The 16,103-nt window shown below is 32.2% G+C and overlaps 1 protein-coding gene and 1 non-coding gene across 2 annotated transcripts; one reads left to right on the top strand and one right to left on the bottom strand.

Moving 5' to 3' along the window:
* The first annotated feature begins 345 nt into the window (after positions 1-345).
* On the top strand, positions 346-417 carry TRNAD-GUC (transfer RNA aspartic acid (anticodon GUC)). Its single transcript has one exon. It is a non-coding gene; the product is annotated as a tRNA-Asp (tRNA).
* Positions 418-2,763: 2,346 nt separating this feature from the next.
* On the bottom strand, positions 2,764-6,840 carry LOC130798408 (UDP-arabinopyranose mutase 1-like). Its single transcript, XM_057661371.1, has 4 exons — positions 6,330-6,840; positions 5,025-5,275; positions 4,732-4,900; positions 2,764-3,404 (listed from the first exon to the last, which is right to left on the bottom strand). Exons 1-4 carry the CDS (start codon positions 6,651-6,653, stop codon positions 3,075-3,077), a joined length of 1,074 nt encoding a protein of 357 aa, XP_057517354.1. The 5' UTR covers positions 6,654-6,840; the 3' UTR covers positions 2,764-3,074.
* Positions 6,841-16,103: the final 9,263 nt, after the last annotated feature.

Below are 16,103 nucleotides of genomic sequence, written 5' to 3'. Positions count from 1 at the left end.
TATTTTTGAGTAAAAATATTAATATTAGGTTATTTGATAAACTTAACGCAAATTGAAGATATTTTGTATTATAATTAGTTGATATTTTTTTGGTTATGTTAAAACTTTATAAATATAATTTTTCAAAATACATTTATATTAGTTTAACAACAATGTCTAAATTAATATTATATTTTTTATATAAAAAATAGTTATATAATTACGTGCATAGCACGGGTAAATACCTAATAACAATTAGTAAGTAACAACTTTCATAAATCGGCAAATAAAAAGTCAAATATATATATTTTATTCATCAGGTAGTAGTCATGTAGTTAGCTTTTGAAAAATATTAACATCAACGAAGTCGTTGTAGTATAGTGGTAAGTATTCCCGCCTGTCACGCGGGTGACCCGGGTTCGATCCCCGGCAACGGCGTTTTCTATTTTTTTGCTTTATTACCTATTTTTTTGTTGCTGTCTGAACTCTGAAACATATGCAAATACTTTCATTGTTTTTGTTCTCACTCTATGGATTTTAATCAAGTTAAGGTGAATAAACGAACCCCATATTAATATAATGTACAAAAATTAAAAAAAAATGTAATTATGTTTATATATTGTCTACAGTGGGTTGAAATTTTTTTGAAAAAATTTAATCTTTGTAATTGATTGCTTCCTGGTTTTCCTCTGTAGATATAATGGTAGCAGGCTTCCTTGAATCATGCCATCTGATCTACAGAAATGGAAACTTTGTTAGGTGAAATGATTTGAGTTTGAGAAAGGATAATGAAAGATAGCACCAAACTATACTTATAGAGGAGGTTGTTTCGATTTATATTTTATTCAAATGTTTCATTTGATTTTGCTCACTAATCAAAATACTATTTTAATCCTAAATATTTAAGTTTTGTTTGTTTTTATCAATTACTTTTAATTTGTAAGTTAAAATATAGTCAATTAAAACATTTTATTTGATTCGTTACAATGTAAATTTATCAATGATATCTTTTTATAATTTTTTATTATGCAAAATTATAAATATTTAATTAAAAATGTATATTTGAACTCGTCAATGTGCAAAAACCAAATAGGACGGTATTAGTGAACACAAATTCTTGTGAGAGACCATTTCTAATTGGGTCGATCCATTATATATTTTTTAAAATATTCTAAGTAGGCACTAAGAATGATATAAGCAGACATTTAAGATATTGAAAGTAGATATTAAGGATACGGTATGTGAGCATTAAGAATAATATAAGTAGACATTAAAAATACAGTAAGTAGGCATTAATCTTTAATGGGTTGGGCTTGAGATACGTCTCTCAAAGAGACTAGCTGAATAGTGAATACTTTCAATAACGTGCTTGTATTGATAATAAGTATTTAAGGGGTAAAAAACTCAAACCATGAAAAAAAGTTAAGTTGTACTAAATATAAAAGGAGAGATGAAAGAAAAATGATATTTCCTCTTTTTCATTATACTTTTACATTTTTTTAATTTGTTTTAAATTATTTGCTATATTTTGGCAAAAAATAAAAATATAGAAATCATGATCGGGATTTTACATTCTTCAATAGTAATACTATGAGTGCACGTTGTAGTATAATACATTGACAAGTATGGATTGAATTCACAGTCAATAGGGTGTATATCAATTGGTTCTCAATTAATTAATTGGCTCAAAAATATAAAAAACGTATAAAACGATGGCTGTTAGCGAAAAAAAGCAAGAAAAGCAATTTAAAGTAAATGTAAGCTAGAAAGCAAATAAAAAATGCAATAAACTAAAGTGCATAAGACTAAGGTTATACTAAGACAAAAAAAAATGGTCAATAAGATAAAAAGGCACAGGCTAAGTTTTCTAATCCATATAGTTGTTATTAATCTTCAATCTAAGAACATTGATGTAGGTTATGGGAAAGAATTCATCTTAGATATTAGTGTTCTCTCTCGAGCAACAAAATCACCATAAAACATGCTTAAAAACTTATTTTTATGGACCTAAACACATTTTAAGATATAGAATACACATTCTACAGTTCCAACCAATGCATCTATATATTCTAAAGGAGATGAAATGATCTTTAATTCTTTAAGCATGGATCATCAAAGAAAATCGATTCTCGCTTGATCCAATGACATAGTAAAATCCATCATAAACCATATACCATATATTTAAGCCAAAAATAAAAAAAGCAATTAAACTTTATACATGGTAATAAATTCTAGCCTAAGCCATAATGAACTACTCACTCATTAAACTTAAAAAAAAAAAAAAAAAATTACCAAAGGTATTGAATTCATGATAAGAGATTGAAATAACAAGCTACAACAAGATTAAAAGCAACGAGATTACCAGAAGATAACAACTTGGAAGGTGAAAAACTAGAGATTCTCATGAATAAGCTCCATAAAAAATCCAATAGCAATCCAAGTGTGATGAAACTTCAATAGATATTTGATTTGATCCCAAATACAAGAGCTCCAATTGATCTTTAATGTACCAAAGCATAATCTTTAATTATATATTTTTAATAGACAAATATGGTAAATTACACTTTGTTACTCACAATTTGCACTATTCATATAAATTGACACACTAATTTTATAACTTTCGTTTGTTAAGACAGTAATTTTACTATTTTATTTTTAATTTCATCCACAAATTTATTCTCTCTATCATGTTAATCACTCGTTTTTTTATTCACAACTTCTGCATTGTAGTAAAATTCAAGAGGGAGGAAATGCAATCAGAAACAATAATAAAAAAAGAGCAAATTGGCTCAAAAAGGACATTCTAGAATATAAGTCGGAAATGAATAAATAGAACATAAAACATCAAAATATAAATCCCAGGAAAACAAATAACAAATTCCCACTCTACTTGTAACTTAAAAAATAGATAGTAAGGGTTCGGGTTCGGGTTTGGGTTTGGGTTTTGGCTACACAACCCAATTGCTAAACATAAATAAGACAATAATAATTTTAAAATCCTATATCTCTGCCTGAAATCCAATAATCCCTAAGCCTCCAAGATAAACTGATAAACATGTAGCAGCCAATATGATGGCCTGCTTTTAAAGATGCTCTTATTTGCCATTAGCGACAGCAGCCGGAGCTCCTCCGTTAAGCTCATCCCAAGCCTCAATCCAGGTGACCATAGCATCCGCCAACTTGATAAAGTATTCGTCGAGTCCTCCAAGTTTGTCCTTGACTTGTTTGGCGAGCTCAAGGTAGCACTTTTGGACGGAAGTGCAGTCCTTCGAGAGGGTCACGTTTTGGAAAAATGGGATGCACTCTTCTTGCCAGAAGATACCCTTGTATTCTTTCTTCAGGTTCACAAATGGGTTGCTTGCTTTGCTGTGGTATATGTAAGGCAGCCCGGTCTTCACTCCCAGCCCAAGGTGGTCGCATATCACCTACAAAACCCACCAAGAAAAATTGTTACGGATGTTCTCACAACAGGAAAAGGTCTTGCGAAAAGTCCAAAACCCAAAACCTTGCACAATCTGAAATCAGATTATTTTTTGTTCGCCCAACTCATAAACTAGTCCCTTTCGCCCGAATTGGTTTTTAATATAAAATTGTCATGATCTGATTAGTAAAATATTGATGGCCGAAGTAAAATTTAAGGGCGACAAACGGTTAAACTTAAGAACAAAGAGATATTGATGTCATGCTTGGCCAGTAGGCCAGGTTATTACTTCATACATGATAGTTTATAGCTGATTTGACTAGCTGATTTTAAACTCGTTGCTATAAGCAGCTTCTTCAAAAACAGCTTATTCATATCAATAAGTTGTTTCAACTAGCTAGTTCACCAAACAGTATGTTATGAATGGTGTGACTTGAGTGCACATTTAATGTGTGCATTCATGAGTGACTCTTTGGGATGGAATACTATTAGTGTGTTAATGTGGGTGAATTGGTGACTTAATGTTTGTGATTTATGGAGTTTAAGAGCTTGATTATTTCATGAAGCTATATGATTTAACTATAAATGTTTGATTGATGATGCTCTAATATGCTTAGTCGAGCAAAACTGTCAGAAAGCACACTGAAGGTCGCTCGATCGAGCGAGCTCCTGGGTGGGTCGAGCGAACAAACAAAATGTATCTAGAAGCTGCCTGTAGCCCGCTCGACCAAGTCGCTCAATCGAGCGAGACCCTGTTCCGGTCGAGCGGGTCTTTTGACGATCCATAGGATGCTGTTTTCATCCCTTTAACTTCTTGGAGCAGTTTCAAAGTGGTTAATTCTTAGTATTAAGGCTGTAATCTCATCAAATGTAATTAGTACTATAAATAGTGAGCTCATTTGTTCATCCAAACACATCAAACACATAACCCCTAAGCCAAACACATAGCCTTTGTTTATCTCTTACTCAATTCTATGTAAGAATATTTTACTCCATTGAAATAATATAAATAAGAAACTACACATCACGGAGGACGTAGCCATCATTAGGTGAACCTTCTTAAATCATTGTGTTATTTTTGCAATTTTATTTTTCGTCAAAGTTTGTTAATTCATTGAAATCTTTATCGTTCATCAAAGTTCTTTACATCGCATTGATCTTGGCAAACATTTCACAGTCAAAAACTAGCATTAGCTGGTTCTGGTTTAATCACTCAACCCTTTATTATATCAAAATAAGCTAAAAACTGCTCAACAAGCTAATTTGCCAAACACCCCTATATATATCATGAGTGAGATACTTAATATAGAAAGACAATAGCAAATGTATACCTTGGTGCACCAGCCGGCCCACATATCGTCATAACGACCAATAGGCTGGCCATCACCCATGAGTCCAAAGTACATAGCAGGTCCAATGAGCTCACGGTCGAAAGCCAAGTTCATGCCACACATTGGGAAGAGGGTTCCTTTGGGAATAGTTAGGACAGCATCAACATACCTAATCAGTAAAGAGAAAATTAGAGAGGGCAATAAACATCGTATCCGAGCACATCGATTGTTACTGATAAATGTGGGTTAAATGTAACAGCATTCACAAGGCCAAAATAATTATGTATATATACCTAGTGTTCCTCTCAAGGGGCTTCACAAGCTGAGTGGGTGCATCATAATCAGGGATGTTCAACCAAAGACCGTGAGAGACAGCAGTTTTGGCACCTTCACGCATACTAAAGGGGTATCCACGAACGAAATCAGCGCCTTCCCTGTATGGATCATAGAGGGTATTGAAAAAAAATGGGGTCGATGGAGAAAGAAGGTTCTTGATGTGTTGCTCTAGTGCATTTATGTCCTTCCCGGATGGATCCTTAGCAACCTACATTGTTGACAATGAGGAAGATAAGAACTCGGCCAAATTATATGTTTCTAACAAAAATGCAGCACATCCATACTCCAAGTCTTTAAATAGTCTTTGCCATGATTACTAACAAGATACAAGGAACATGGATAGTCCTACATTGACCTAACATCTACTATATAAACCATCATCAAGTATAGTTAAGCTCGCTCAAAGATATGAGCAAAGTATACAACCTATCCTAAGGCAACCATTGGCTTAGAATTTGGGTGATTTGGTTTCTAGACATGGAATCTTTTATAACATTGGCTTCGCCTTATACCACCTCTCAAGGAACTAGCCCAACCAAAAGCAAACACTCGCCATATAAAGATAAATCGAGCAAAAGATTACTACTTTCAGATTGTTCTGTTATTAGAGTCCATCAATGTTGTGCTGTGATCTAGGATAACATAGCCAAATTGTCCTCTCTTGACCCAAATAGATCAATTATACAAAACAAAAGATGACAATGCTGAAATACTGAGATGACTTCAACATACAAATCAAACATTGTTAAATCATAACTTCATAACTAATGATCTAAATAGTTTGTGAGAGAGACCTATCCTGATTCCTGATGTCAATGACAGAAAATTCATTAAAACAAGAGGCTAGAATACACCAAAGAATAGATCCATAATACGAAGTAAGAATTAAACACAGTGTGCATAAAGAAGCATAATTTTCATGGTCAATGGACTCATAGCATGAGAATGGAAGAGTAAAAAAGCAATCATCACCTAAAAGAAAGCATAAAAAGTGGATCACCGACAAGTCATATCAAGTGCAAAAATTCAAATTTTCAAATTTAAACCCCACAAAAAATCTCAACAATTCAAGATCAAATCGACAATTCAAAAAAAATTCAAACTCAACCATAAAAGATTTCAGTTTTTCATAAACACCCAGATCAGAAACCTAAAAACCCATCAAAAGTCCCCCCCAACAATTCAGCATAAAAACCCAAAATTACATCAATCAAAATTCAAAATCAAGCAAAACCCAGAAAAGAACGGAAGCAGAAACTTACAAAGCAATCATCGTCAATGGTATAGATATACTTCTTCTTAGAAACCATATAACCAAAACATCTACAAGCAGAATCCTTGAAAGAAATACAAGAAGCTTTAGGACCCAGAATACGATTAATATCATTCCTATTGTAAAGTTCATAATCAAATCCTTCAGGAACTCTAATGGTTTTAGAAGGGTCTCCATCTTGAACAATGATAAGATGGTAAGGTTGGAAAAATGGTCTCCACATCTCAAGGAAATCAAGGTTTCTGATAGTGGGGATGACAATATCAAGCTCATCTTTGAGAAGAGGAGTAGCAGGCACTGAAGGTCCTGCCATGGTAGATAATTGGGGAAGAGAGAGAAAGAGATCTGGTAAAAGAGAGAGAAAGAGGTGGAGAGATTTTTGGTTGGGGTTGAGAGAAAAATAGGGGTTTTGGGTTCAAATTTATGGAGGATTTTCACATGTAAAGTAGGACTTTTCCCTGGAACATGGAATCTAGCATTTGCGTTATGAACTTATTCCTTGGTGTGATCCCATTACACCTTTACACCTTGTTTTTACTATTTTTAATGGAATTCAAAACTTTAAAAAAAAAATACTTATTTCGATCGATACAAAATATATTTTTATATTTAAAAATGAAAATTTATTCAAAATAATTTATTTTTTTTTACTGATTTTTCTATAATTATGTTAATTTTTAATAAAACATGAATAATTTTATCTATAAGAAGTATTTGCTAAGAATACACCAAGGTAGTCTCTTATCTACTTCCTCCGTTCTAATTTATTTACAAGTTGCAACTTTTGCTTTTCACGCATTCCAATGCACTAACGCAATTTTTAATATCTCTAATTATATATAATAATATTATAAAAATTTGATACTAATAATTTTTGCAATGAAACCAATCAAACAATATCTCACTTGACTATGTATAACCTATAGATTAAAAACTAATCACAAATAAAAAGTGTTGAGTGAATAGTGTCAGTTTTTTAATGTTGCAACTAATTTAGAACGGAGAAAGTATACAACAAGTCATTTTGCCTATAAAAATAAAAACTAAATACAAAATTAATCATAAAAAAATAAAAATAAAAAGAGAAATTAAGTAAATTTATTTTTTATTTTTTAATATTTTTGATCTTTTTCTTTTTTTTTTGTAGAAATTGACCTAAAAAAATTGGTCACCATTTGGCTAATAATGTTATTGGATAAGTGATGCTATAATTGAGATTATTTAGATTGGATTATTTTAGATAATTTTTCCTTTAAAAACCATTAAAGTTAGTGGAAAAATATGAAAACCCCAAATATTAAAAATATAAAAATAAAGTTGATGGAAAACATGTGGAAATCATAAGTATTATAAAAATGTAAAATAAATTTAGTGAAAATATATGGAGATCATAAATATTAAAAAAATTAAAATTATGACACTTAAGGCTAAATATGTCCAAAAAAGTGCTATGAAATGAGACTATATAAAATGTAAAATGAAAACATTAAATAGAAACAGATAGAGTACAAAACATGTGAAAAATGTGAGTATCGAATTAAAGATTTTTTTTGATTAAAAGTCTTTTTTTCTAATTATTTATCTTTAAAAAGGTGAACTAAACATTGCCTAAAAGTAACTTGTAAGTTTTCAAACCCTCCCCTGAATTTTTCGATTAGTCGACATATCTCTTTCCTTATTACCCACACCAACTCCCTCCACCTCCTCACAAATTCCTAATCTCCTTCTCCTTCCCTTCCCTCCCAAATCGGCCCATCAATAATGGCTCCTAAGGCTTAAATCACTAGTTTATGATTTTCACTAAAGTTGGTTTCTTAACTTGGTAGTATAAACTAATGTTACAAAATATTACGTGTTTAAATTTGACACACTCACATTTAAAAATGTTTAAGCTATTTAAGCTATGTATAAAAAGAACATGTATTACATCTAAACTTATAGTTTGTATATTGTTTAAACTTTTAATTATTATAAAAAAACTACTATTATATTTTAACTAAAAGTATAAATGCAATATATACTTAGTTCATATATACTCTTAAATATTTGTATGGGCAGATGAAATCCCTATTAAAAAAGGAGGAAAATCACTAGCACCTCTATTTGGTTATAATTGGATGGACAGAGATAGTGTCGGTCCACCATTATTTGTGGAGGGCCATGTGAAATACCAAATATACAAAGATCTCTATTCTCAGTTCTCACACCAACACAGGACTAAAGTGAAAATCGCCGACGCGGATGTGAGATTCAAAAATCAAAAATAAAAAATGTTCTTCATTAATAAACTTGTTTTATTTTTGTTTTCGACTATTATTTATATTCCATTTTAAATTTTCTGATCAATATATTTTTCTCATTACCGATAATGTTTATTGCCTTTTTTCTTAATAATGACTATTTTGCAAATGTGATATAAATTCTTAAATGAGATTATCTTTATTAAGTTAGTCCAATGTATACTTATAATCTTAAAGTAATTATTTATAATCTCAAAGTAATTAATTAGAGAAATAGACTAATTATATAAATTTATCTCATAATGAGATGATCTCATATAAAAGACTTATTACAAATTTAATACTCCCTCCTATTCTTTCTATTAGTCTTATTTATTTTTGGGCTACTATCACTTATCTTTTAATATATATTTTATTAATGTATAAGTTAAAACATAGTTAAATGAAATTTTATTTGATTCGTCTCAATGTAAGGGTTATTAATATTAATTTTTTATAATTTTTAATTAAGTATAATTAGAGAAATTATAAAAAAAAATTATCTTGGCAATTGTAAAAAAAATAATTGGGACTAATTAGTTGAATAGGAATGAGTAACTAGAAAGAAAGAATAATAAATAATACTCCCTCCTATTCAGCTTATGTGTCTCATTTCCTTTTATGGTCAAGTAACCTTAATTGTTCCATTCTATTTTTAGTATGGATTTTTGACTTTTATGTCCTTAGTAACTTTATCCTATTTTCAATTATACCCTCCATTACCCATACTAATTTTCCTTCCTTACATTAAAAAACCCATAATACTACTCTCTTTCCTACCCTTAGGGTCCCACTTTTAATTTTCTTTAAAATCCGTAAAAAGTCAAATGGGACTCCTAAGGTAAATAGGAGGGAGTAAAAAATAAAAATAAAAATATGAAAAAGAGTAGAGTTGCAGCTGCAGCTGCCTAGTAATTGGTGGACATGAGACACGTATGTTAACGGTGTGAAGTGAAGTAATTAAATTTTGTTTGAAATCCTTCAACGTTAATAGCACGCGATTAACACGTGTAACATTGATGATTTTCAAAACACGAACCTCAATACTCAACCATTTACTTCTATTTGATCGCCAACAGAAGCACCTTCCTTCATTAATATAGGCCAGTAGGACCCCCCAATCCCCATACTTCCTTCTAGGGGCTTAATTTAAGATATATTTATTATGAATTAAACATGCATTTATGTGTATACAGGAGTGAAGTTAAAAATTGAAATTTAAGATGAATAATTGATAGAAATGTAAAATATTATAGTCCAATGATGAAGACATAAGTAAAAAAATTAGTAGTAGGATGTAAAATGACTTTGTTTTGGCGATGAAACGAGAAAGTGTAATAGACACTGGAAATATCAGAAGTGAAAGCGTTATTAAAGTTAACAGTTAACGAACTGGATTTATGATATATTTCTTCCAGGAACGTAACCTGAAGTGTTGCAACAAAACACGTTAGCCTTGCCCGGGCTGATCTCCCGAGAAACCCATTGGCGCTCTAGTCAGATAGTTAACGAGAGATTAATTAATAAACAATAAGAACTTAAATGTAAGACTATATATATCGGGATGTTGGTTGATTATATTTTGGTATGCTAATTAGGATGATAATGAGTGGAGATTTGGGCAGAGTTTTGGCATGGAATTTGTAAAACGTGTGAGGCAAATGATGCTGGTAGCTTCTATTTATAATGGTAGAGAATAAGTTGTCTCATGAGAAAATAGGATATCATGGGTATCATGGAGGTTAGTGATAGGTTATGGTGAATAGTGTAAGTAGTGGGTAGTTATTTTAGAGTTAGGAAAGTTACTTATTTGGTGTCTAAGCAAGATAGCTGAAAAGTTCATAAAAGCCGCTTGATTAAGAGTCAAGGTCAATATCAAGTCAAAGGGCATCAAGGTAAAATTATAATTAATAAACAATTAATTAAATAAATTTAAATGTTACCATAATATTTAACCCCATGCATGAAGGATGATGTGAAAGGAGAGTCCCAACGAAATGAAACGGTTATGACATAAAACAATCATATGAGGAACACCAAGTCCAAGTAAAAGGCAAATAAAGGAATTGAATCCGCTGCTAATTGGGGTCCGAATCTCGTAAATAACGTGTATAAAGCTCAATAATAAAAATGGATAATTAAAGATACGGAGGTTTGATTCCGCGACTCCGGAGTTGTAACAAGAGTGCTCTAACCATCTGAGATAGCCGTGACATTGTAGTGATACTTACACGGATTCTTTGTGAAGTGCACTTTCCACGTCACCATTTAACATACTAATATCACGGAATTTTCATAACTTAGAATTTTTATTTTAGAAATTTGATTACCACATGATGAGTCTGACTTGTCTACTTCACGGACAAAGTGATGTGATCGTTATTCTTTATTATCTTTTTGTTATTATTTTATACCTTGGATTCCGCACATTACATGTCGCGGATCAGAATGAGAATACAGTGTTGCGGAACACATTATATGACCCCCGAATTGGAATGACATCACTTGAGCAAAGGTTGACGCAGCTTTTGAATTATACTTGCAACTTCATTTTCAAAGGGACCTAATATGGGAGTCTGACTCATCTATGTCACGGAATGCTCATAGACTTGGAATAACATCTAATTTGAATCTGTATAGGGGGTCGATTTCTTAGAAAACTCGGACGACTTATCATGATGCACCGTGTTCTCAACATCATAGTGAACTAGGACAATAAGCCCCAACACTTTCAGCTCTTTAACATGACGGGCTTATGCCGCGACATTCTTAAGCCCTTGCTGCTTCCATCCATACTTAGCATTTTTTCCCCCTTATTCTTCGCTTAATGAAGGGTCCGACTTATCGAGGAGGCTGATTATTTAAGATACAAGTCTCTTCAACACTTAGAATATTTTGCGTTTACCTTGAGATCATTTAGGAGTCCGACTTATCGATGATACGGATATATCCCCCAATGATAGCACGACTTATGGCCAGTATGACCAATGATAATAAAGTGACTCGGCCAAATGATGACACGGATCATTGTTCTTAATCGAATCTTTGCTGTCGCAGCCACAAATTAACAGATAACTTAACCTTCACAAAATAGTTAACTTGACCCTCAAATTAGCCAACCCCTCCTAAGATACCGACTTATCTATGTCCCGGTCGAGAGACTATGGCGAACCTTTTGACCCTTTCTTGTCGCGGCACTTACATACAAATCATGCCATGATTCAGCCACTACCTATAGTTGATATTTTTTAGTAGTTTAGGATCTCTTGAAGGGTCCGACTTATAGACCACACAGCATATCTTTGTTCCCTCATATTTTTTAAGTGTTGAGAGAGTTAGCTTCTCTACTTAATGACACGACCACAATTCAAGCATTATGAAGAATTAGCTTTCATGTGTCGGCCAGCAGTGGAGGAACCAATCTCAGTACATTGGTTTCCTTGATCTTCAGACAGTTCGTCATGTCCATAAGTCGGACTAAAAAAAGATGAATAATTTTCATTACTTAGAATTTTCCTTGATTTCTCAATTTTTGGAATCAATTTAAGAGTCCGACTTTTTGATGTGGCGGTAGGAAGAATATTCCAATGATTCTCTAACACTTGGAAAAAATTAGCTTCATTTTGGCCGATTTTAGAGTCCGACTTGTCGACCCTACGACAATACCAAGATAGCACGTATAGACGCTCATACTAAGAAACCAACCTTTTTTCCAAATCTTAAGGGAACTAGAGAGTCCGACTTATAGACTTCTCGGACTAGAATGTTTTCTGACATGAATAGTGAATTAGGTAGTTGAGCATTTATTTCTACAATAAATAGCAAAATTTTGGAACTGTTCCTCTCACCTAACTTTTGTTTATAATTTCTTCTTTTTTTGAGAATCAATTCTAGTTGGGAGAAAGTACAGGGATACGCTCTAACAATCTTCAACCAATCTTCAAACTTTCTGACAATCCTTCAAGATCTTCGAAGTTTCCTAACAGATCTTCAAAGTTTTCTGAAAAATCTTCAAGATTTTCAAATAAGGTATTCAAATTTCCGCAGATTTTTTGAATTTCTTCAAATTGTTCTTCTTGCCCTTGAAATTTTTCATCAAGGTTTTGAGTTTGTTCATCAAAATCTTGAATTTGTTTATGAAATTAATTTTTATTTTACACAAATTTTGTATACTATACCATTCTGACTATGGTTGACATAGATGCCCCGGTTAATGATGGGACTTTGACTAACATAGACACTAACACCACTAACTTGGCGAATTTTCCTCGCTTAGTTGTATGTAGACACAATGACAATAAGGACTTAATGTCAGATGATTCGGATGATAGTAGTACAATCAGAATTACTCCACATTTTGAACCAATAAAGACTGGGAAAGAGTCATATGTTTCCCCCATATACTTACCGGAGATACACAAACCTGCTCCTTGGTAAGTGAGCGTTGCTTTTTTTTCCAAACTACTTGCCGCAAATAAATCTTGACCTGGAAGGGTTATTATATGTAGATATGGAAAAGAATCAGCCGAGTCCTCTAGAAGAGAAAGTGCGGTACCGGTGCCTCCTCCATTTTACATAAAGGACGGTGGTCGACTAAATTATTTTATCGATTTGCAAACCATGAAGGACTTGGACAAAGAAAGAGAAGCCATCACAACAAAGTTGGGCCTGAAGAATGAATACAATTTGATCACTCTCGAAAACTATGAAACTGTTAGGTTTCTCCACACTGTATAGCCGTATATATCCCCTCATTTTAACTGGATCTTAGGTTTTCTCTTTTTGGGGTCATCTGCATATGTTTTCACTTGACTCTCAATCAATTGGAACTTTAATTTTTGAGCTTTCATTCCAATGATCAGGGCGTTCAAAGCGACCGATTCTTCTAAGTCCGTTACTTCTAACACTGCTTCATGGAATCTCTTTAAGTACATTGATATGGATTTTTCTTCCAATTAGGTTATGCTGAGCAAGTGGAAATTCGATTTTTCTTGACTTCTAGAGGCTACAAAATGACCCAAAAATTTGGCTTCTAATTGGGCGAAAGTGTTGATGCTTCTCACCGGAAGTGAAGTATACCATATTAAGGCCACACCTGTAAGAGTGGCGGGGAAGAACTTGCATAATAGTGCCGGATCAGTGGTGTATAATAACATTAAATTTTTATATGCCATTATGTGTTCTTCTAGGCATGACGTTCCATCAAAAGCCGCTATATTTGGAACTTTTATCTTTTTTGGATTGGGAGTAGCTAATATTTCAGTGGCCAACAAAGTCAACGGTCAACGAACTGGAACTATGATATATTTCTTCCGGGGACGTAACATGAAGTCCTGCAATACAACACGTTAGCCTTGCCCAGGGGTGATCTCCAGGAAAACCCCTTCGACGCTAAAGTCAGATAGGTAATGAGAGATTAATTAATGAACGATAAGAACTTAAATGCAAGCCTGTATATATTGGGATGTTTGTTGATTATATTTTGATATGCTAATTAGGATGATAATGAGTGGAGATTTGAGCAGAGTTTTGGCATGAAATTTGTAAAACGTGTAAGGCAAATGATGCTGGTAGCTTCTATTTATAATGATAAAGAGGAAGTTGTCTTAGGAAAAATAGGACATCATGGGTATGATGGAGGGTAGTGGTAGGTTATGGTGAATGGTATAAGTAGTGGGTAGTTATTTTAGGGTTAGGGTAGTTATTTTAGGGTTAAGGAAGTTACTTACTTGGTGCCTAAGCAAGATAGCTGAAAAGTTCATAAAAGCCCCTTGACTAAGAGTCAAGATCAATATAAAATCAAAAAGCATCAAGGGAAAATTATAATTAATAAATAATTAATTAAATAAATTTAAATGTTACCATAACAAATTTAAAGGTTTAAAAATAACTTTACGGTCCAAATTTTTACTTATTTTTTGATGAAAAATTATAATTTGAGACTTAAAAGTTTGAAAGCTGTAAATAAGATCATAGTAGTCCTAAAAAAAGTCTTCATTTTGAAGACAAGTCATAGCCCTCAATTTTCATTTTTAATTTTTTGATCACTGAATTTTACTTTATTTTGTACTATTTAATGAGTCCTTATAATTGGACTGTAATTTCATTATGTGCTACAAAATTTAATCCTAATAGGATTTTTAATTAAATGACCAATATTATAGTGCATACGTCCCGATTAGACAGGTCTGAGCCTAGATTCTCTGATCTCTCATACTTCCTCCATTTTTATTTAGTTATAAGCATCAATTCACTCTTTATTTTTTACTTTTGAGTAAAATGAATCCCTTATAGACGAGAGTGAAAATTAATCTTCTTATAAGTGGTAATAATCCAACGAGACAATGTTTAATTGATTTATTTAGTTTAAATTTATATTAGTGTGAATTGCTCCTCTCACCCCAAATAAAAAAGTTATTCATATTCTTTTCAAAAAATAATTAGAGAGTTTTGTGAAAAAAATATTAATCTCTCCAAATTACTACTAATGTTTTGCTTTTGGGACACTATTCATCTCTTACTTTAAATTTGTATCAGCTAGTCTCTTGAGAGACGTATCTCAAGCCCAGCTCATTAAAGATTAATATCTACTTTCTGTATTCTTAATGCCTACTTATATTATCCTTAATGCTTACTTATAGTATTCTTAATGCCTACTTTTAATATTTTAAATGTCTACTTACATTATTCTTAATACCTACTTACAATACCTTAAAAAATATATAATTGAACGGCCTAATTAGAGATGGTCTCTCACAAGAATTTGTGAATTTGTATTGTTATTAATCTATAAGTTAAAACATAGTCAGGTGGGATCTTGTTTGATTCGTCTCAATGCAAGAATTATTTATATCAACTTTCCATAATTTTTAATTATACACAATTAGAGATATTAAGAATTTAAAAGTACATTAGATAAAGTGCAAAAAGCAAATGAGTCATTGGTATTGAATTGGAGAGACTTTAAATGTACAATAATTTTTCAAAGCTTTTAAAAAATAGACTTAATGTGACAGCTGAAAGGCCCAAGTCAAACGAAAAATAATGACTAACTAGGTGATTGTCAGTGCTAAGTACGGGTTATTTAATATTTTACCATATTTAATACTCCCTCCAAACCAATTTAGTTGTCCCATTTTTTATTTGGCAAAATCTTTTTAGTTGTCCAATTTCTATTTTTGTCAATCTTTTTTTACCTAAATATCCTTAGTTCACACAAATAATTACGAATGTACCCCCATATACCTTACTTACCCAACTATCCTTTACTACTTACCCTTTACTACTTACCCTTTTTAACGGACCTCGCATCATCCTTAATAACCGTGCCCAAGCAAATGGGACATCTAAATTGGTTCGGAGGGAGTATATATTTTTACCTAAATAAATAAAAAATTATCAAAAACAGATGAATAAAAAAATAATATTGGTACGCAATTTAAAATATAGGTTTGTGTACCATAATATACATCACAACGCAAAAT

This window comes from Amaranthus tricolor, chromosome 13 (assembly GCF_026212465.1).
Source record: "Amaranthus tricolor cultivar Red isolate AtriRed21 chromosome 13, ASM2621246v1, whole genome shotgun sequence".
Lineage (NCBI taxonomy): Eukaryota > Viridiplantae > Streptophyta > Magnoliopsida > Caryophyllales > Amaranthaceae > Amaranthus > Amaranthus tricolor.
The sequence above is the reverse complement of the archived record's forward strand: the minus strand, read 5'-3'. Positions and strand labels throughout refer to the sequence as shown.